At 40.4% G+C, this 23,695-nt stretch overlaps 1 protein-coding gene across 1 annotated transcript; it reads right to left on the reverse strand.

Moving 5' to 3' along the window:
• Positions 1 to 1,936: 1,936 nt before the first annotated feature.
• On the reverse strand, positions 1,937 to 2,476 carry LOC138871027 (uncharacterized). Its single transcript, XM_070148876.1, has one exon. It carries the CDS (start codon positions 2,474 to 2,476, stop codon positions 1,937 to 1,939), a length of 540 nt encoding a protein of 179 aa, XP_070004977.1.
• Positions 2,477 to 23,695: the final 21,219 nt, after the last annotated feature.

Here is a 23,695-nt window from a genome sequence, read left to right on the forward strand (position 1 = left end):
TTGGGTTTTTCGAAGGTTTGACGTATCGGAACCTTGTTGGTTATTTGTTCGTGTAAACATAATTGAATACCTATTGAGGTATTTTTGAAGGCCGATTTTATCGAAGCCCTTGGATTAATTTAGCGCCGGATTTATCGAGGCCTTCATATTTTTCAGGGGCTAAATTTATCGAAGTCCTTTATATTTTGCTTTTGCCGAGGGTAGTCTGTTTTAACCAATTTTTCAATAGTTGAAGGCCTTTAATTTGTAGCAGAAGTTGTACGTCTCCGAATCACATTATTTTGGCCGTAGCCTTTGTATGACCGTAGTCTTTAGTATGGCTGTAGCATTCGGGTTTGTCACTTGGACTTGTTTCCCGATAACTTTTCGAACTTGTTTGAAAGGTTAGACCCCGAGTATATTGGCTTTGGACTTTGTTTTGAGGGGGTTCCTCTTTGAGATCTTATGAGTCCGAATTTTTGATGACTTGGATGTGTTGACTGTGAGTGATAGTCCCCGGATATTTTGGGGTGCTTTGGCCCTCGAGCCATTTCCCGTAAGATTGTAAGAATGGAGCTCGTATGAGATACAAGGTGTTTTTTATATAACCGGAATGCTTCTTTAAATAGTTGATACATGCGTACATGTTTTGCCGTCGGGGCTCGACTATTCTAAATGGACACAGTTCATTTGACCGTTTGGCCCATTACAAAGTTCTCCTATCGAGGACCTCTTAGGCGTGAAATATCTTTCTAAAAAATATAACCTCCGAGGGTGATGCCCCCCAGTATTCAAAGTTGATTGAAAAGAAGCCTTGAATACTTGTTGAATGCTCCTTAGGTAGCATATAGGTGTTGCCTCGTTAAAAACTTGCCGGTAAAACCCATTTGGGATAAAATCCGATCTAAGAGAAAAAGAGTGCAATACATGCTTTCAAACCCAAGGTCTTCAAGTTGAAAGGTGCCTCGACATCTCCAACTGAACATCTGCAAGGAATTAGTTTTAAATACAAACGAAAAAGGGGAGAAGGTCATACCTCAGCAATAATATCGCTTGAGCAACGATACATTCCAATTATTTGGTAGTTGCTCGCCTTCCATTGTGCTAAGTTTGTAGGGTCCTTTCCCTACGACTCTGAGGACACGGTACGGTCCTTCCCAATTGGGACCTAGTTTCCCTTCATTTGGGTCTCGAGTGTTAAGAGTGACTTTTCTTAGGACTAAGTCCCCAACTCTAAAATATCGAAGGTTCGTCCTTCTGTTGTAATACCTTCCGATCCTTTTTTTTGCGTGGCCATTCGAATTAACGCGACCTCTTATTTTTCATCGAGTAGTTCGAGAGAAGTGTTCATAGCTTCGTGACTTGAACCCTCGATGGCACGCTGAGACCTGATGCTAGGTTTCCTGACTTTGACTGGGATCAATGCTTCGGATCCGTATACCAAAGAAAACAGGGTCTCCCCCGTGCTCGACTTCGACGTTGTTAGATATGCCTATAGCACTTCGGGCAACACTTCTCTCCATTTCCCCTTTGCATCATCTAACCTTTTCTTTAAGTTTTGAATGATTGTTTTGTTTGTGGACTCGACTTGACCATTTGCACTTGGGTGGTAAGATGCTGATAGGATCCTGTTGATTTTATGGTCCTCAATGAATTTTGTTACTTTGCTGCCGATGAACTATTTCCCATTGTCATATGTTATTTCGGCGGGTATCTTGAACCGACATATGATGTGGTCCCATATGAAGTTGATGACTTCTTTTTCTCTTACCTTCTCGAAGGCCTTCGCTTCAACCCACTTTGAGAAGTAGTCAGTCATAAACAAAATAAATCTAGCTTTACCTGGCGCCATTGGTAGGGGGCCGACAATGTCCATCCCCCATTTCATAAATGGCCACGGGGATAGGATCAAATGGAGTTGTTCACCGGGTTGATGTATCATCGGTGCAAATCTTTGTCATTTATCACACTTTCGAACGAAATCCTTAGTATCCTTTTCCATGCTATCCCAATAATATCCCGATACAATCACCTTGCGAACCAGAGAGTCTGCACCAGAATGGTTCCCATAAGTACCTTCGTGGATTTCCCGTAATACATAATCGGTGTCCCCAAGTCCCAAGCACACTGCCAGTGGTCCATCGAAGGTTCTTCTGTACAATGTTCCATTTTCATCAAGTGAGAATCGAGCTGCTTTGGCTCGAAGTGTTCTTGACTCTTTTGGGTCATCGGGGAGTTTCCCATGCTTCAAGTAGTCGATATACTTATTTCTCCAATCCCACATTAAACTTGTCGAATTAATCTCCACATGGCCTTTTTCGACCATTGACTTTGATAGTTGGATGACAGTCCCTGGGACGATATCATCTTCTTCTACCGATGACCCCAAGTTTGCAAGTGCATCGGCCTCGCTATTCTGCTCCCGAGGTATATGATCCAGTGTCCATTCCTTGAAGCGGTGCAATGTCACTTGAAGTTTGTCCAAGTACCTCTGCATTCGGTCATCTCGAACCTCGAAGCTCCCGTTTACTTGATTTACTACCAAAAGGGAGTCATACTTTGCCTCGATGACCTCTGCCCCAAGGCCCTTGGCTAGTTAGAGACCTGCAATCATGCCCTCATACTCGACCTCATTGTTAGTTAATTTAGAAGTCTTGATAGATTGCCTAATGACACTGCCCGTAGCTGGTTTTAAAATAATGTCGAGCCCGAATCCTTTCACATTCGAGGCACCGTCTGTGAAGAGGGTCCATACCCCCGATGACGTACCCATTTTTAGCAAGATTTCCTTTTCTACTTTGGGTACGAGGGTAGGCGCAAAATCGGCCACGAAGTCTGCCAAAATTTGAGACTTGATAGCCGTTCGTGGCTGATATTCAATATCATATCCTCTAAGTTTGATGGCCTATTTGGCCAATCTGCCCGATAATCCAGGCTTATGCAAGACATTTCGAAGTGGATATGTAGTCAGCACACATATAGGATGGCATTGAAAATATGGTTTTAATTTCCTTGATGCACTTATTAATGCAAAAGCTAACTTTTCCAAATGGGGGTACCTGGTTTCAGTATCTCCTAGGGCCCGACTCACATAATAGACAGGAAATTGCGTACCTTGCTCTTCTCGAACCAACACGCCACTTACCGCTACTTCGGACACGGCTAGATACAAGTAGAGTGTTTCATCCTCCTTTGGAGTATGGAGTAGGGGTGGGCTCGAAAGATACCATTTTAATTCTTCCAAGGCTTGTTGGCATTCTGGAGTCCATACGAAGTTGTTCTTCTTCTTGAGTAGGGAAAAGAAATGATGGCTCCGATCTGATAACCTCGAGATAAATCGGCCTAGGGCAGCTATCCTCCTGATCAGCTGTTGTACGACTTTCACATTGTTCACCACAGTGATCTCCTCGATGGCTTTGATTTTATCAAGGTTGATCTCTATCCCCCTGTTCGACACCATGAAGCCCAAGAACTTGCCCAAACCGACTCTGAAAGCGCATTTCTCAGGGTTGAGCTTCATGTTGTACTTTCTTAGGATATCGAACATTACCTGCAAATGAGCCAAATAGTCATATGTGTGCAAGGACTTAACTAGCATTTCATCAATATAAACTTCCATAGATTTTCCTATTTGATGTTCGAACATTTTATTAACTAGGCGCTTACGTGGCTCCTGCATTTTTTAGCCCGAAGGGCATTACATTATAGCAATATGTACCATACTTTGTGATGAACGAATCCTTTTCCCGGTCCTCCGAGTTCATTTGAATCTGATTGTACCCGGAGTAGGCGTCGAGAAAGGTAAGAATCTCGTGGCCAACCGTAGCATCGATCAATAGATCGATGTTGGGCAGTAGGAAAGAATCTTTAGGGTATGCTTTGTTTAAATCCTTATAGTCTACACAAATTCTAGGTTTATTCCCCCTTTTAAGGACTACCACTATGTTAACAAGCCATTCGGGATATTTTACTTCCCTAATAGATCCTATTTTGAGAAGTTTTGATACCTCTTCTTTGATGAATACATGCTTTATCTCGGACTGAGGTCTCCTTTTTTGCTTCACCGGCTTAAATCTAGGATCGACACTTAGTCAATGGGTAGTTATCTCTGGTGGGATCCCTGTCATGTCTAAGTGGGACCAGGCAAAGTAGTCAATGTTATCAATAAGAAATTGAATGAATTTTTTCCTGAGTTCGGGGGTTAACCCCGTCCCCAAGTATACTTTTCGTTCCGGAATATGCTCGATCAATATAGCCTGCTCAAGTTCTTCGATCGTGAACTTTGTCGCGTTCGATTCCTCAGGGGCAACGAAGGCTCTGGGGGCAAAGAAATCTTCTTCTTCGTCATCGACCACCTGCTCGTCGATCACCTATCCCTCGGGCTCAACCGAGGGCATGGGCTGTGATTGTTATTTGGCGGCATGTTTGTCCTTTGACTTCTCCGATGTAGATGGTGTCGATACTGGTGCTAGGTCGTGTACTACAAACATCTCCTTAGCTGCTTGATGTTCTCCATATACTGTTTTAACACCATCCTTTGTTGGGAACTTCATCATTTGATGAAGGGTAGATGGCACACATCATGCTATGGATCCACGACCTTCCAAGTAAAGCATTAAACCTCATATCTCCTTCGATGATATGGAACTTGGTGTCTTGTATGGTTCCAACCACGTTGATTGGGAGGATGATTTCCCCTTCCTTCGTTTTGCTTGCCATGTTGAATCCATTTAAGACTAGAGAGGCAGGTATGATTTGGTCAAGCAGTCCGAGCTGCTCCACGACCTTTGATCTGATTATATTTGCCGAGATACCTGGATCCATGAGAACACGTTTAGCTTGAATTTTATTTAAAAGGATAGAAATTACCAATGCATCGTTGTGAGGCTGAGATAAGGTCTCGATGTCTTCCTCACTGAATGTGAGTGTGTCCTCGGGCACGTAGTCTCGAGTCCATTTCTCCCTTGTGATGGAAACTTTGGTACGTTTGAATATAGGTTCTCGTGGGATATCAACTCCACCGATAATCATGTGAATGACATGCTGAGGCTCTTCCAGTTCATTCTTCCTGTTTGTATCTCTTTCTCGGAAATGGTTCTTGGCCCGATCACTGAGAAATTCACGAAGATACCCTTCGTTGAACAACCAGGTTACCTCTTCTCTAAGCTGCCTTCAATCTTTGGTCATGTGCCCATGAGTACCGTGATATTGGTACATCAAGTTGGGGTTCCTCTGAGAAGGATTGGTCTGTATGGGCTTGGGACATCTAATTTCTCTAATTTTGCCAATGGTTGAGACGATCCCCGAGGTATCAACGCTGAAGTTGTTTTTCGATAATCGGGGTGTCTCTGCCGGTCCCAAGTGCTTATCAAACCCGGGTTTGCTCATGAGTCCTCGGGAACTTTGACCTCGATCCGTTCTTTGATCATTCCGAGGTATGTTATGCCTTGAAATGTTCCTTCAATCCTCATCGTATGGCGGATATCTTTTGATCTTGACCCCCTGTCTGCATTTCCTGACTCCCTTGCTAGTAACCTATTTGGATAAACTGAGCCCGAGGGGGCTCCCAACTGGTCATCCTCGACCCTCATTTTTGATTGGTACCTGTTATGCACATTCGCCCAAGTCACATCGGGATACTCGACCAAGTTCTACTTCAGCTGCTTCGAAGCTATCGAACTTCTTTTATTTAGCCCCTGAGTGAAGGATTGTACGGCCCAGTCATCAGAGATTGGTGGTAACTCCATTCGTTTTGATTGAAAACGGGATACAAACTCCCTCAGCATCTCGTTCTCCCTTTGCTTTATTTTAAATACATCGGACTTCCTTGTTGCAACTTTTATGGCACCAGCATGTGCCTTCACAAATGAGTTTGCCAACATGGCAAACAATTCGATAGAGTTCGGGGGTAGGTTATGGTACCAAATCGTGGCACCTTTAGACAGAGTTTGCCCAAACGTTTTTAGCAAAACAGATTCAATCTCATCGTATTCCAAATGATTCCTTTTATGCCACAAATGTATGTGGTGATGTACTCGTTGGGATCAGTTGTTTCATTGTATTTTGGGATATCTGGCATCCGAAACTTCTTCGGGATGGGCTTCGGATCTGCACTCTGGGGAATGATTTTTGCACAAACTTCTTCGAATCCAGTCCTTTCAAAATTGGAGGTGCTCCCGGTATTTGATCAACCCTTGAATTATATGTCTCCACCTTTTTGTCATTTTCTTCAATCTTCTTTTCTTCGGTCTCAATCCTTTCGGCGAGCTCTTCGAGCATTTTCATAATTGTGGGGTCAGTCCTTGAGCCACTTTCATCGGGCCTCTCTAGTGCTTGTTCAACACGCTGTGTGTTCACTGGTTTGACTGTGTTTGGAGTTCTATTCTGACTCTGAAGTTGAGCGATGGCAACTTGCTGGGCTTGCAACATTTTGAATATCACCTGGAGGTTGACTCCTCCTTCTTCCATACCTCGTGTTCTTTGGCCGTTGGGTCGGGCTTCCATGTGTGCATGCCTTACGGAGCCTGTGCCTGCGTCAGTGTTTAGAGCATTATGCGAACTGATATCAACTGGCTCTATATTTGGCACTTCCTTAGGGTTTATGGGTGGTAAACCAACCCCTATACCATTGTTTTCTCCAAGTCCTTCGTCATCGTGAATAGGTGCATTATGTGTGCTAGACATATTTAAGCCTGAAATCAAAGAATCTTTGACAAGAAAAAGTGTGAAGAATAACGTGTGTTATTAGAAAACTAGCACTAAAATAATCACTATTATCTTTATCCCCACGATGGGCGCCAAACTGTTTACCTCGAAAAATGGGGGTAACAGTTAAATGTGATTTGTGATTTTAAAGATATGTGATTTATTCAAACATTAGTGAATATGCAAATAATATTAAGTTTAAGTAAGAAGAATTGATGAACCAAACCAGTGTTACTAGAACAATAAGGACCTCGAGCTCGACTTTCTTGGAGGCCTCGAGGTCAGCTAAGAGCAATGAAGTATGAATAATAAAGTAAAAATAATAAAGCTGAAGAACACTTGTTGAGCACGGTAAACAAGAAAAGCAGAGTAGAATATTCTATTGCAGTGAATAATGTGTGTTTTACAAATGATTGGGTCCCCTTTATATCTTGAGAAAACCCCAATATAGTACATTCCTAATTGTAGTAAAGAATTCTATTGGTACATGTGTATAACAACCTAGTACGGACCTGTACCATTTCGTACAAATCTTATCCTTTAATTTATGTCCTGATCCACGTGTCCTTGAGAAATTCCCGCTCTTTTTTGAGTGTCTTCGAGATTGTGCTGCCCCCGATGTAGGTTGTGTCATGCCTTCGATCTGCTTCCTCGAGGTGTGTGTCCTTCAGCCGGGTCCGACCTCCACTTCGAGTCGCCCGGACTCGGACTCATAGCTCAATTTAAGACTTTGAAATCGAGCTCCTTGATTTTGACCGTATACAACAAGAACACGGGTGATATCTAGAATTGCAATAATTATAGGGGTATCAAGGTGCTGAGTCATACCATGAAAGTTTGGGAGAGGGTGGTGGACATGACTCTACTAAGAAGTACTGATGTGAGCTGATTAGGCAGGCCTAAGAAGTACTAGGTGAGGTGATTATGCTGGACATGACTCTACTTCAACTTACCGAGGACATGACCCTCGATAGGAGGGTGTGTAGGTCGAGAATTAGGGTTGTGGGTTGACAAGCAATCTAGAGTTTCGCCTAGTCTTTCCAGTAGTATTAGTACTAGTCTTGTATTTTTCTATTCTTAGCCCCTTGCTATTACACGGCGTGTCATTATTTTTCAGTAGAATTGGCTCTATTATTGTAGTGTCGTATTCTTAGATATTTGTTATTGCACGTTGCACCATTTGCTTCCGTGTCTTATTAACTTGTTGTCGCTATTGTTTGTTTATTGCTTCATTTTAACAGTTCTTGAACCGAGGGTCTTTCGAAAGCAGTCTCTCTACCGTCATACGGTAGGGGTAAGGTCTACGTACATTTTACGTTTCCCAGACCCTACTTGTGTGATTTCACTAGGTTTGTTATTGTTGTATTTGGAGATATTGCAGCATGTAAAAACTTGATAAACATTAAATTTTTTAGATTAGATGTTAAAAATGTAAGTTAACATATTGTATACCGATTTTTTTTTTTTTTAAAGAATCGAAAAGAAAAGAAAAGAAAAGCTGAGTATCTAAACCCAGGCAACAAGTCAGCGACCTTTTTTGGAATAGTAAGTTTCTTATAAAGGTTCCTCATATTTAAGAACAATTTTCACCAAAGTGGTTTGAATAAAATAAGAAAGGAAACAAGTTCAACATGATGTTACAAAAAGTATTAACACGAGTGCAAACACATAGTCCGATGTATGCCACCAAAGGATGTGGTGCAGCGGATATGGCTACTCTTCCTTAATCAGAGGTCTCGAGTTCGAGTCTTGGGTATGAAAAAATCTTTGGTAGAGAGCGTTTTCTCCTGAATTGGGCCTTATGCGGCGCCAATCTGAATATAGTCAGGCTCCAACGCGAATATCTGACACCGGATAAAAAACCAAAAAAACAAAATAGTCCGATGTATAGATTGTAACTTATAAAAGAGAACATATAACTTGTTGGAGTAATACACTTATGTTAAGTATTTGACGAAAAAATTAAAATTCAAATCCTTCTATGGAAAACAGAATTTCTACCTCACACAAGGTAAGGGTAAGACGTATTAGATGAGAATTGCTCTATGCTCTTTTAGGTAAATAACTAAACATTCATCAAGTGCATCACTTTGGAGCATGGATGCCGGTAGATAATATTAGATCAACTTAGAAAATATGTACATAAAAAAATCTAATTGGCGGAGAGACATAGATTCACGTGCCCCATATATTAAGCTATAACAGTGTATTTTGTACGAAGGAAAATATTTTTTTACTGATTTTTCAATGTTTGGTTGGCTTAAATATTTTGAAAAATATTTTTCTCATAAACTTCTTTTCCTCGAATTGGAAGAAAATATTTTCCCTACCAAAAGGAGGAAAAATATTTTCCAAAACTCTCTTTCAACCTTAATCCTATCCACCATCCCCTACCAACCCCCACCCACCACCCACCCCTACCCCGCCACCCCCAGCCTAACCCACCACCCTTAAAACCCGCCCATCCCCCCACCGGTCCCCACCCCCACAATCTAACCCCCCCCCCAACTCCTCCATCTCCATCCCATAGTGTTTGCTTAAATTATATATTTTTTATACAAAAAAAAAATTCCTATTCACTAACCAAATACTATTCTCGAAAAAAAAAATTCACTCACCAATCAAACATAAAAAAAAAAAAAGTTATAAAATCATTCATTTTCGAGGAAAATATTTCTTTCATATATCCTAAATACGCCCCTGCTCCGTACTCACTTGAATCCTTAACATCTGTCCTAGATTTGCCTCCAGCGGCACATGGAAGTTGAGATTCATCTTGTACAGAAGAAATAGCCTTGGCCGTTGAGGTCAATTTAGGGGGTTCAATTATATACACCTCGATTCTTCAATAATAGATTTTCACTTACTTTAGGTTCTTGTCGATCGTACTCTATTTTGGGAAAGGTGGTTGAATCGTGTTATAACGAGCATAGGTTGGTATGAAAGCATGCACTTTATCGTGATAAGTCTGGCCTTAAAACAGCAAAAGAAGATAGTCGAGCACATCAATATATTTGGCCCCTAGATCTTCTTTTCCACACATGGCATGCTTTTTACTAATCATTATATATTTCCTTTCCAACACATGGCTTATGACTCCATTAACAACCTTCTGTAAATGCTTTTCTCTTTGTTATAATTAACAAATAAAGTCACATGCTTTGGTTTTACTCCTCATTTCATGTTTGTTGCACGTTGCTGCTTAGCTATATAAAAAATAATCAATTCACTAGACATGTGAGTGTAGTTCATATATCAACTTCGCTTATGGTAATAATGATGTTATTGCTTGTCTTTTGCTTTTTCAATTTAACGATAAAAAGTTAGGCGTATCAAACGAGCGACTTGGATTAAATTTAAACGGGTAAAAATAAGTTAAATTGTAATGTGTTGGATCATAGGTTGTCTGTACTTTGCTTGGCCAAGTGGATAAGTTAATTTGCGCAAACCATGATCAAAATCCAACCTGCTCAACTCAATTTTTTTTTTTTTATCAAACTAACAATTTTATTTTTCTTTTATTTATGAAGACTAGTTCTATTTAACCAACCAAACTCAAAAAAATATTATTTTCTATGTATTGATAAATTAATTTTCTTACGAGTAAATTTGGGTTATTTAGACCGTCCAAATTATTGGCCGAAACTTTTAGATGAGCTAACTTTTGTTATGACCACATTGACCCGCAAATGAATATCTGTCCAGCTCAATCCATCCAAACCTGCATGAATTGGCCAAGTTTGATTTCATTTGTTGAAATTTGACACTTGTAGTAGTCATGCATGCATGTTCCTTATATATGAAATTTATATTCTAAGAGAAAATTTACGTAATTTTGTGTGGAGCACACTGGGATATTAATGAAAGGGATAATTAGGTTGTAAGAAGTGGACAGAGATTGCAGACGCCAATGCCACGACAATCTCCTTATCTTCTCATACCTCCTTTTAAATTCCATCTTCCATTTCTCATCTTCCCTTCTAAAGAAACTTCTTTTTTGATTGAACTAATATGCATGTCACATTCCCTTGTTGTTTGACAAATTACCAAAACACCACACAAACCAATCAGTTTTTGCATGTCAACGTTCATATAAGATCATTTATTCAAAATACGTAACACATATAGAATTGTTATGACAAATTCCAATTTGGGGTTAACATCTTTCAAAATTACATCTTTTAAGAATTTCAGAGATCTTGTAAAAGTATATATGATGAGGAGGATATAATATCCAAACGAGATGATTTCTCCTCCTTCCATTATGCATCAGCAAAACACCAAAAAAATAAGAAATAAAAATAAATAGTTGAATACAAGAAGAAAGTTTAGTCCCTCGCATGTTCTTATCATCTTTTATATAGTAGGGGAAATTAATAAATGACGGTGAAATGATGCAATATCCAAAAGAAGGAAAATTCCAAGAAAACAATTGCGAGATCACATAAACAACGGAAAAAAGAAAAACTCATATAATACATTGATATCTCTAGAATCTAAAATCTCACACACTGTTACAAAAGTTGAAGCTCTTGTAAGCTAAAATGGCAGAAACACTAGAAGAAGGTAAAAAAAAAAAAGGGGGAAAGAGGGAGAGAGAAAGTTTAGAGAAGAGAGAATAATTTCATTTACCGGATAAAATGCTTAATACATCCAACAGATACATATAACCAAATTTGACATTGGATTCCCTAATAATACTCTAAGATTGACATCTCTCCATAATCCACTAACAGATTCTAGGACTTAATTGAAATAACAATACTAATCTAAGGGACTCAATTGACATAATGTAAACTACAAATTAAACTTAGACAAGGACTCAACTGTAAACTTAAAAAACTTCAAAATAGTCTTCATTCCTAACAATCCATCCTCCTTTAGAACCTTGTCCTCAAGGTTTATCAAATCCTGGGAACTGAGACTTGATGAAATTGTAATCTTCTTATGTAGCTTCTGGTAGTAAGTTGGCTCATTGCACTAAGACTTGAGTTGTGGCCTTGTTCCCCCTTTTCACCATCCTTCTATCTATTATAGCAACAGGTTCCACCAATGGTTGTCCTCCAAGAGAGCAGATAGGTGGATCAATAGAAGGTATAGTCTGAGATCCCACCTTTTTCTTAAGTTGAGAAATGTGAAATACAGGATGTATCTTAGTTGTAGGGGGCAACTTCAATTTATATGCAACTGGTCCAATCTTCTGGATAATCTGATAAGGGCCAAAAAACTTGGAAGCTAGCTTCAAGCTCCTCCTTACTGCCACCGAAGTTTGTCTGTATGGTTGTAACTTCAAAAACACCCAGTCATCTTCTTCAAATTCTCTCTCAGTTCTCTTCTTGTCAGCATACATCTTCATTCTGCTCTGAGCCTTTTCAAAGTTACCTTTCATTACTTTGGCCATCAATTGCCTTTCCTTAAGTACCTTATCAACAACTGCTACCCTGATTTGTGCAATCAACTCAAAGGATAATTGTGGAGGATCATAACCATATAGTAGCTTGAAAGGAGTCATATTCAATGAGGTGTGGTAACTACTGTTGTACCAGAACTCAGTCAAAGGAAGCCATTTATTCCATTCCTTAGGATTATGTCCTGTCAGGCATCTCAAGTGGTTTTCTAGACATCTATTCAATCTTGCTGTTTCTCCATCTATTTGTGGGTGGTAGGCAGAGCTATAAAGCAGTTGCACCTACAAATTCTTGAAAAGTTCTTTCCAAAAATTGTTGATAAAAAGCGTATTCCTGTCTGACACTATGATTTTGGGAAGTCCATGTAATCTATAAATTGTGTCCATGAACAACCTTTCCACTTGAGATGTTGTAAAGGGGTGAGCTAAGGAGAGAAAATAGACATAATTGCTATACTTATCCCCTACTACTAGGATAGTGTCCTGACTTTCAGATTTTGGTAAACTCTCAATGAAATCCGTTGAGATATGTTCTCATGCCTTCTCAGGTACAGGTAGTGGTTGTAGGAGTCTAGGATAGGCCATCTTCTCATTTTTGCATCTTTGACAGACCTCACATTCCTGCACAATCAGCTTCACATCCTCGATTATTGAAGGTCAATAGAATACTGCCTTCACTCTTTGGTACGTGGCCATTACAACTGAATGCCCTCCCAATCCAGAATTGTGTATAGTTTAGACTAGTTGTTGTCTTAAGTTCCCATGATTACCAACCCCAACTCTTCCTTTGTGCCTTAATAAACCTTGTTGTGGAGTTATATCCAACACAACAGCTGGATTGGTACTGAGAGTAGCTATAGCTTGCATCACTGCCTGATCTCCTTCATAACTGGCCATCACTTCTTTGAACCACTTGGGCTACAATTGACCGACTATCATGCATTGAGCCGGGTTATCCTCCTGTGGTACTTCACTTCTTCTTGACAAGGCATCATCTACAATGTTTTCTACTCCTTTCTTATAATGAATTTCATAACTCAAGCCCATTAGCTTGGTTAAGCCTTCGTGTTGCGGTGAAGTGGTGATCTTTTGTTCCTGCAAGAACTTCCTAAAGTGTTCAATTTTGATTATGAATTGGTGTGGGTGCAACTAATGCCTCCATGTTTCTACTGCCATCAGAAGATTAATTAACTCCTTCTCATAAGTTGATAACCTTGATGCTTTTTTCTTAATGACTGACTCATGAATGCTCGGGGTCTCTCTTCTTGCATCAATACAGCTCCTACCCCAGTTTTGCAAGCATCTACTTCAAGGATGAAAGTCTTATTAAAGTCGGGTAAGGCTAACACTGGAGCATTGGCCATGACCTTTTTTTAGTGGCTAAAAAGTTGCAGTTGCTTCAGAGCTCCAATTGAAGCCTCATTTCCACAATAAATTGGTCAGAGGCCTACTAAGTTGTGCATAGTTCTTGACAAACTTCATGTAGTATCCAATCAGGCCTAGAAATCCCCTCAGTTATTTCACAGTCACTGATTGTGGCCATTCTAACATTGCAGTCACCTTTTTGTAGTCAGTGCTAATACCCTTTCCTGAAATAATATGTCCTAGATACTCTACTTGTGGTTGAGAAAAATCATATTTAATTTTTTGGCAAAGAACTGGTTCTTTTTTAGTAGTTGTAAAACTACTTCAAGGTGCTTCAAGTGATCTTGCATAGTCTTGCTGTATACCAACATATTGTCAAAAAATACCAATATGAATTTTCTCAGTTGGTATTTAAACAGATCATTCATTAGTGATTAAAAGGTATTTAAACAGATCATTCATTTATTTAAACAGTCTTGTTGTATACCAACATATCGTCAAAAAATACCAATATGAATTTTCTCAGTTGGTATTTAAACAGATCATTCATTAGTGATTAGAAGGTAGTAGGGGAATTAGTCAACCGAAAGGGCATGATTCTAAATTGCCACAGCCTATGGTAGGTTCTAAATATAGTTTTGTATTCATCTTCTGCTCTCATTCTCACCTGGTGGTATCCAGCCCTGAGATCCACTTTAGAGAACATAGTAGCCCCGTGTAATTCATCCAACAAGTCATCAATCATGGGAATAGGGTACTTGTTTTTAACAGCCAAGACATTCAATTTTCTATAATCAACGCACAACCTCCAAGTGAAATCTTTCTTTTTCACAAGGCAGAGGAAGCAAATGATGACTAACTAGGAACCACAGTTTCTGCCTCCAACATATCATTAATGATTGATTCTATTGCATTCTTTTGATCATGAGAGTACCTGTAAGGCCTCAAATTGAATGGTTGTGCTCTAGGAATCAAGTTGATAGCATGATCACAGCTCCTCTTTGGTGGTAACTCAGTTGGTTCTTGGAACACCTCAATGTAAGTTGACAAAAGCCTTTCCACAACAGGATCTATCACTATTTTATCAAATGCTGCATTTCCAAAATTCATCATGCATATTTCAGCCATGGCCTCACAAGTTCCACACTGCAATATTCTCCTAAGTGCCTCTCTATTAATAGGTGACACCTTAGGCTTCTCATTTATACCCCATAAGGTTATAATTTTTCCTTCCTTCAGAAATGACAAGCTATGAGGTTTGGTATTCAGTACTACTGGAGCAAAAAGGTCAATCCAGCCTATTCCTAGGACCATATCACAACCCCGACCTTCAAAAGCTTAATATTAAATGAAAAAACTTCATCCTGCATTTTCCAGGAAAATAGAGGACACTCCTTATTACAGTACATTGATTCACCATTGGCCACCAACACTTTTAAAGATACTGCAGTAGGTTGTTCTTGTAACCTCAATTGTTTGGCCACATAAGGATCAACAAATGAATGAGGAGACACTATCAATTAGTACAGTTAATGGTATCTTCTTAGCATAGCCAAGTGTAAAATCTCTATCTTTAGACAGAGTCCCACATCGGCAAAACACAAGAGGGATGCTAGGTATATAAGTTAACAAGCCTTAGACCTTAGTGTCGCGTTTTAAACCCGTGAGAGCCTAGGCCCAGAGCGAACAATGTCACTAGCAGGATGTGTTGTTACAGATGGTATCAGAGTCACTCTTGTGTCAGCCTTGACGATGGTGGGTCAGAGTTCAACTGAGTTTAGGCAAATCCTGATTAGGTGGGGTAAACCTCAGTACCGAGTCTAGGCGAATCCCATGCGGTAGGGCAAACCTCAGCGAGGACGCTGAGTCCATAAGAGGGGGTGTATGTAATACCCCAGATTTTAGACAGAGTCTCATATCGGCAAAACACAAGAGAGATGTTGGGTATATAAGTTAACAAGCCTTAGACCCTAGTGACGCGTTTTAAACCCGTGAGGGCCTAGGCCTAGAGCGGAAAATATTACTAGCAGTCTGGGTTGTTACACCAAGCAACTTAATGGCGGAAGTGGAACTAGCCAATCCCAACACCATATTAATTGAAACTTCAGCTTGTTCTTATGTTTGTTCCTCTAAGGTTTGTAGAACATCTAAAAACTCTATTTTTGGTTCTTCTTCTACGGGAACACCTTCCATAGCATGAAGAGTCTTTGTCTTGCACACATGCCTTGGATAATACCTTTCCTTACATTTATAACACATACCATGTTCTCTCAGTGCTTCAAAGGAATTTGGCTTGATGGGAGCCCTGATATGTGGCTTTTGATTTGGGTAAGTGAGTCTCAAGGTTTGGTTAAGGGCTGCTGCTCTGGAAGTTTGGGGTGTGGTTCTGGGATATGTGATGGCTAAAGGTCTTGGGTTGGCTGGCTAAGGAGCAGGTCTAGAGGGAATAAGTGAATCAAATGCTGCAAAGGATTCCTCGTATAACTTAGCAGTTTCATATGCATCCATTATAAAGGAGGGGTTAGCTAATTTGACCAGTGGTTTTAATTCTAGTTTTAAACCACTAATAAAGCTGAAAAAAGTGGGCTTCATTTAACAATGGATTAATAATGGTCATATAGCTAGTGAGTTCTTCAAATCGTCTTGATATTGATCCATACTCCCCGTCGGTGTAATTTTGTTAAATTCATTCACTATATCCTGGGGTCTAATGCTTCCAAACCTCCTGCACACTTATACACAAAACTTCTGCCAAGTTACCCGACCACTCTGGTTGACTAGATAACTATCAAACCAAATATCAACCTTATCACCAATGTGCACAGAAACATAATTCAGCTTCTCATGTTCAGGGATACCATCTAGCTCGAAGAATTTTTCACATTTTCGTATCCATCCTCGAGGGTTAGTTCCCTCAAAATCAGGGAAGTTTATCTTAGGTTTTAGTGCTCTGTGGGTGGGGCTGGTATCAGAAGGGTTAACTGGGTTTGGTAGTAGTGGTGGATTAGAAGAAAAAATAAGAGGACAAAAGATAGGTGAACTGATAAAATTTGGGGCTAGAGGGAATGTAAAACCATGATTAGCAGGGTATGTAGAAGGTGTAATGTAAGCCTGAGTGTTTGCCAAAATAACTTTTGTACCTGAGACTTCGACGGATTCAAAAACTGACGGAGCTGCCTAAGAGCTGAGCAAATGGGTCTGCTGTGTGTGAGTTTTCTAGTATGGAGTAATCGCTACTGACGCAAGCTGTTGGAGCACTGGTAGTGGTAGCTGCCGTCAGAGACGGTGTAGTCGGCACCGACCTCACCGATGTTGTCAGTCCCATGTTTGAGATAATGAAATCGAGCTTCTGATTTGTTTGTCGCACTTCGTCCAGCTTAGTTTGGAACTAGTTCTGTGCAAATTCAATTTATTCAAACTTCTTCCAAGTGTCCTTGATGAACGACGAAAGCAGGGTACACATTGATTTCATTTCACTCGATAAATTGTAAAATTTTGCTGCCATGGTAACAGGATCTGAGGGCCCAGGTGGCTCTGATACCATATGCTACAAAATCTGAAGCTCTTGTAAGATAAAATGGTGGAATATACTAGAAGAAGGTAAAAAAATGGGGGGGGGAGGGAAGAGGGAGAAAGTTCAGAGAAGAGAGAATAATTTTATTTACTGGATAAAATGCCTAATACAGCTAACAGATACATATAACCAAATTTGACATTGGATTCCCTAATAATACTCTAAGATTCACATATGTCCATAATCCACTAACAATTTTTAGGACTTAATTGAAATAACAATACTAATCTAAGGGACTCAATTGACATAATATAAACTACAAATTAAACTAAGACATGGGCTCAACTGTAAACATAAAAAACTTCAGAATAGTCTTCATTCCTAACATACCAAAAGTGGAAAATTTAGGTGCAAAAATCCAACTATGCAGAATACAGATGTTTATAGCAGGCACATCTTCATTCTTTCATTTGAAATTCTTATCCTTCTTGTGGATGCTCTTCATTTAGTATCAAATTCTAAAGAAAGAGGCAGACTCTATAATATAACAGAATCTCAAAATTTTCTTCTTCAAGAAAAGAGGAGTTTACTAGCTTCCGATCATTACAAAAATTATTTTAACTTTTCTTGGTTTTCAGTTTCTACACTTGTATACTATTAGTATTAATTTGCCAAACAAACAATATTAGTGATGAAAATATAGTTATTGTACCAGGACACAAAGGTGTGCCAAACAAACAATATGATGTAGTGTTAATAATTTCAATTTGTTATAGGATGGAGCCATGATTTAAAACTTATAGGTTCTGAATATTAATCTTTTTGTCATGACCCCGGTTCATAGAGATCTGATACCAACTTGTCACGACCTCGGTTCGCCCTTCGTGAACTATCGTGACGACACCTAGCCTCTACGACTAGGTAAACCTAAACTTACGGAAGATAACCAAACTTGCGGAAGTAAAACAATTTAAAAATAGAAATAAGGCAATAACAGTGTTAAATGTGCTGCTCGACATACACCATATTTATATAGATCTCAAAACCAATATCTAAATCCAAGACCCGGAAACCCACGAATCACAAGCTAAGAAAAAGAAATACTACATAGCTCTAACTCCGGAATTTGTCTAATAAGAACAGAGAGTACAGAAGGGCTAAATACTAAAAGGCAGGAATAGAAAGGGACTCCTCGATCTGCGGAGGCGACATATGTACCTCGAAGTATCTAAGTAGTCGCCTCCCTCAAGGATAGTAGGCCTGAGTAGCGGCACCTGGATCTGCACATGAAAAACATGCACAGAAGAGGCATGAGTACACCATAACGGTACTTAGTAAGTGGCAAGCCTAACCTCGGTCGGGTAGTAACGAGGAAGGTCAGGGCCCTACTGAGGTTAAATACAATATAAGTGTTAACAATGTGGAATAAAATAGTATAAATAAATGCAACAGTAAGAAATAATATAGATTTGACAGAACAACAACAACTAGAACAGAGACAAAACAAGCCACGAAAAGAAATACAGCTCAACACAGAGATAACAACCGGGGCACCTTCCAGGATACTGTCCTGTAGTCCCAATTACAAATGTCTAGTGGATCTCCCGAGATACCGTCCTGTAGTCCATCATATATATGTCCGAAGGATCTCCCGGGATCTCGTCCCGTAGTCCAACCATCAATGCACGGGGATCTACCGGAATCCCGATCCGTAGTCCCAAATGTAAATATCCAATACTGGGGGAATCTACCGGATACATTCCCGTAGTTCCATATAACTGTGTAGGGGTATCTATCGAGAATCTAACCCATAGTCCCAAAGTAAATGTGCAGGGGGATCTATCGGGAATCGAACCCGCAGTCCCAAAGTAAATGTGCAGGGGGATCTTTCGACAATCTAACCCGCAGTCCCAAAGTACACAAACAAGGGGGAGATACCGGAATCCCACATCCGTAGTCCCAATGTAAATACACAGCAGTAGCAAGAAGATACGCAGAAATGGCAAAATTTCATATTAAGGCAATAAATGATTCTAGCCTAGCATGTTGCACAGAATTCAAGTAAGGCAGGTTAAATTAAATAAAGCAATTAAGTCACTTAGACAAGCTTTTCCTAAGCTAACAACAGGCTTAATAGTGCAAGTAATAGAAACAGAAAAGGAAACATGCTAATATTTACTTAAAAAAAATCAGATTTCCAACAATTAGCACAAGTACGCACTCGTCATCTCACGTACAAGGCATTTCAATTACCAAACATATCAATCCTAAGGGGATGGTCCCCCACACAAGGTTAGACAAACCACTTACCTCGATGCCACGAACACAATTTACCATTCAACTATAGCTTTACCCCTTGATTCCACCATCAATTCGATCGTATATAGTCACAAGTTACTTAATTACATCAATAAACGCTAAATGAATCAACCCCAATGCATGAAAATGTGTTTTCTAAAGTTTTACCCAAAAAGTCAAAAATTGCCCCCGGGCCCACATGGTCAAAACCTGAGGTTCGAACCAAAACCTGATTACCCATTCCCCCACAAACCCAAATATATGATTTGTTTTGAAATCGGACATCAAATCGAGGTCTAAATCCCCAATTTTTTTAAAAAACCTAGGTTCTACACAAAACACCTAATTTCTCCCATGAAAATCATTGATTTTGAGTTGAAATCATGTTAAAAGATGTTAATGATCGAAGAAAACTAGTTAAAAACGGCATACAATTGATTTGGAGAAGAAGAAGCCTTTGAAAAATTGTCCTAGGGTGTTTATGTTTTGAGAGGATATGAAAAATAGGTTTAAAATTGGTTAAGTATAAAAGTTGCAGGTCGAAGGTATGGGAAATGCGAACAGGGGTTCGCAATTCTGCTAACTTGGGAATTGCAAAACAGGGTTCGCATTTGCGAACCCTTCAGAAATGCTGAACTTTCGCATTTGCGAAAATAGTGTCGCATTTGCGACTTCGCATTTGCGATCACTGGCCCATTGGCAAATCTTCGCTTTTGCGAAGAAAATCTCGCATTTGCGAGCCAAGGCAGGCTTGGGCTGGTTTCGCATTTGCGATCCAGCCTTCGCATTTGCGAGCCAGGCTTCGCAAATGCGAAGCTTGCAGGCCTGGGCACACCAGCTAAAATTCTGTAATTTTTCTAAGTTCCAAATGCACCCCGTGGCCTATCTAAAATTCACCCGAGCCCTCGGAGCTCTAAACCAAATATACACACAACCTCAAAAATATCCCACGGACTTATTCGTGTACACATATCACCAAAATAACATTAGAAACATCAAATTAAACCTCAATATCGATGAAATTTATCAAAACTTCTTAAACATCAAATTTTGCAATTAAGGTCTGAATCACGTCAAACGGATTCCGTTTCTTACCAAACTTAACAGAATCATCTTAAATCATATATAAGACCTGTAACGGGCGCCGAAACTAAAATACGGGCCCGATACCAACATGTTCTAATAAAAATTCATTTTCAAACTTTATAAACAATTTTAGAAAATAATTTTCTTCAAAAATTCATTTCTCAGGCTTGGGACCTCGGAATTCGATTTCGGGCATACTCCCAAGTCCCATATTTTCCTATGGACCCTCTGGGACTGTCAAATCATGGGTCCGAGTCCGTTTACCCAAAACGTTGACCGAAGTCAAATTAACTCATTTTATAGGCAAAATTTATCATTTTTCACAAATTTTCACATATAGGCTTTCCGGCTATGTACCAGGACTGCGTACGCAAATAGAGGTGATGTTAAAAGAGGTTTTTAAGACTTCAAAACGCATAATTTTAGTTTAAAACAAGTGATAACCTTTTGGGTCATCACATTCTCCACCTCTAAAACAACCGTTTGTTCTCGAACGGACAGAAGAAGGAAGTACCTGAGTTGGGGAAAAGATGGGGATAACGGTTCCGTATATCCTGCTCGGTCTCCCAGGTCGCCTCCTCGACCGGCTGACCCCGCCACTGAACCTTCACTGATGTAATATTCTTTGACCTCATCTTTCTAACCTGTCTATCCAATATTGCCACTAGCTCCTCAATTTAAGATAGATCCTTGTCCAACTGGACTGAACTGAAATACAACACGTGCGACGGATCGTCGTGATACCTCTAGAGCATCGAAACATGAAATATCGGATAAACTCCTACCAAGCTGGGAGGTAAGACAAGCTCATAAGCAACCTCCCTCACATGTCTCAATATCTCAAAAGGGCCAATAAACCTCGGACTCAACTTCCCTTTCTTCCCGAATCTCATAACGCCCTTCATTGGCGAAACCCAAAGTAGAACCCGCTCCCCAACCATATAGGAAACATCACAAACCTTCTGGTCAGCGTAACTCTTCTGTCTGGACTGGGCTGTACGGAGTCTATCCTGAATTACCTTAACCTTCTCTAAAGCATCTTGTACTAAGTCTGTGCCCAATAGTCTAGCCTCACCCAGCTCAAACCAACCCACCGGAGATCTACACCGCCTCCCATATAAAGCCTCATACGGTGCCATCTGAATGCTGGACTGATAGCTGTTGTTATAAGCAAACTCTGCCAATGGAAAGAACTGATCCCAAGACCCTCCAAACTCAATCACACATGCATAGAGCATATCCTCAAGAATCTGAATAGTGCACTCAGACTGTCCGTCCGTCTAAGGGTGAAATGTTGTACTCAACTCCACCCAAGTACCCAACTCGTGCTGAACGGCTCTCCAGAACCGTGATGTGAACTGGGTACCTCTATCTGAAAAGATGGAAACCAGGATATCATGCAGATGAACAATCTCCTGGATATAAATCTCTACCAGCCGCTCTCAGGAATAAGTAATACATACAGGAATAAAATAAGCGGACTTGGTCAGCTGATCCACAATCACCCAAACAACATCGAACTTTCTCAAAGTCCGTGGGAGCCCAACTATAAAGTCCATGGTGATCCACTCCCACTTCCATTCCGGAATCTCTATCTGCTGAAGCAATCCACCCGGTCTCTGGTGCTCATACTTCACCTGCTGACAGTTGAGGCACCGAGATACAAATCCAACTATTTCCTTCTTCATCCTCCTCCACCAATAGTGTTGTCTCAAATCCTGATGCATCTTCACGGCACCCGGATGGATGGAATACTGTGAACTATGGGCCTCCTCTAGAATCAACTCTCGAAGCCTATCAACATTGGGTACACAAATTCGACCCTGCATCCTCAATACCCCATCATCACCAATAGTCACATCTCTGGCATCGCCGTGCTGAACCTTGTCCTTGAGGACAAGAAAATGAGGGTCATCATACTGCCGCTCCCTAATACGATCAAATAAGGAAGAACGAGAAACCACACAAGCTAGAAACCGACTGGGCTCCGAAAGATCCAATCTCACAAACTGGCTGGCTAAGGCCTGAACATCTATCGCCATAGGCCTCTCTGCCCGGCGACTCAAAGCATCGGCCACCACATTGGCCTTGCCCGGGTGATATAAAATAGTGATGTCATAGTCCTTCAACAACTCTAGCCACCTCATGTGATGCAAATTTAGATCCTTTTGCTTGAACAAGTGCTGCAAGCTTCGATGGTCAGTATAAATCTCAAAGGGAACCCCGTATAAATAATGGCGGCAAATCTTCCGGGCATGAACAATGGAAGCTAACTCAAGGTCGTGAACATGATAGTTCTTCTCATGTATCTTTAACTATCTAGACGCGTAGGCAATCACCCTACCATCCTGCATCAACACTGCTCCGAGGCAAACCCTCGAGGCATCACAATAGATCGTATAAGACCCCGAACCTGTCGGCAGTATCAAAATTGGGGCTGTGGTCAAAGTTGTCTTGAGCTTTTGAAAGCTCACCTCACACTCCTCCGTCCACTGAAATGGAGCACCCTTCTGGGTCAACCTGGTCATAGGGGCTGAAATCGATGAAAACCCCTCCACAAAACGATGGTAGTAGCTAGCCAAACCAAGGAAACTGCGGATCTCGATAGCTGAGGATGGTCTGGGCCAACTCTGCACAGCCTCTATCTTCTTCTGATCCAGCTGAATACCCTCACTCGATACCACGTGGCCTAAGAATTCCACTGAATCTAACCAAAACTCACATTTCGAGAATTTAGCATATAACGTCTTCTCTCTCAAAGTCTTAACCACAGTCCTTAGGTGCTGCTCATGATCTTCTTGACTTCGAGAATACACCAGAATATCATCAATAAAGACAATGACGAACAAGTCAAGATATGGCCGGAACACAGTGTGCATCAAATGCATAAAAGCCGCTAGGGCATTGGTCAGCCCAAATGACATGACAAGGAACTCGTAATGACCATACCGAATCCGGAAAGCAGTTTTTGGGATATCTAGCTCCCGAATCTTCAACTGATGGTAACTTGAGTGCAAATCAATATTAGAAAACATTCATGCGCCTTGAAGCTGGTCAAACAAGTCATCAATACGATGCAAAGGATAACGGTTCTTCATTGTAACCTTGTTCAACTGGTAATAATCAATACACATAAGCATAGAACTATCCTTTTTCTTCACAAACAAGATAGGATCACCCCAAGGTGAAATTGTTACACCCTATGTTTTCGTATGTTAGAGTATCCGTAAGTCAATTGATGTAAGCTCAGAAATGAGATCAACTTTGAAAGTACATACAATAAGTTAATCCTTTTATAATGGAGGTTACAAATCTTTATGATCATGAATAACGAGTACCAA

This window comes from Nicotiana sylvestris, chromosome 6 (genome assembly GCF_000393655.2).
Source record: "Nicotiana sylvestris chromosome 6, ASM39365v2, whole genome shotgun sequence".
NCBI classification, from domain to species: Eukaryota; Viridiplantae; Streptophyta; class Magnoliopsida; order Solanales; family Solanaceae; genus Nicotiana; species Nicotiana sylvestris.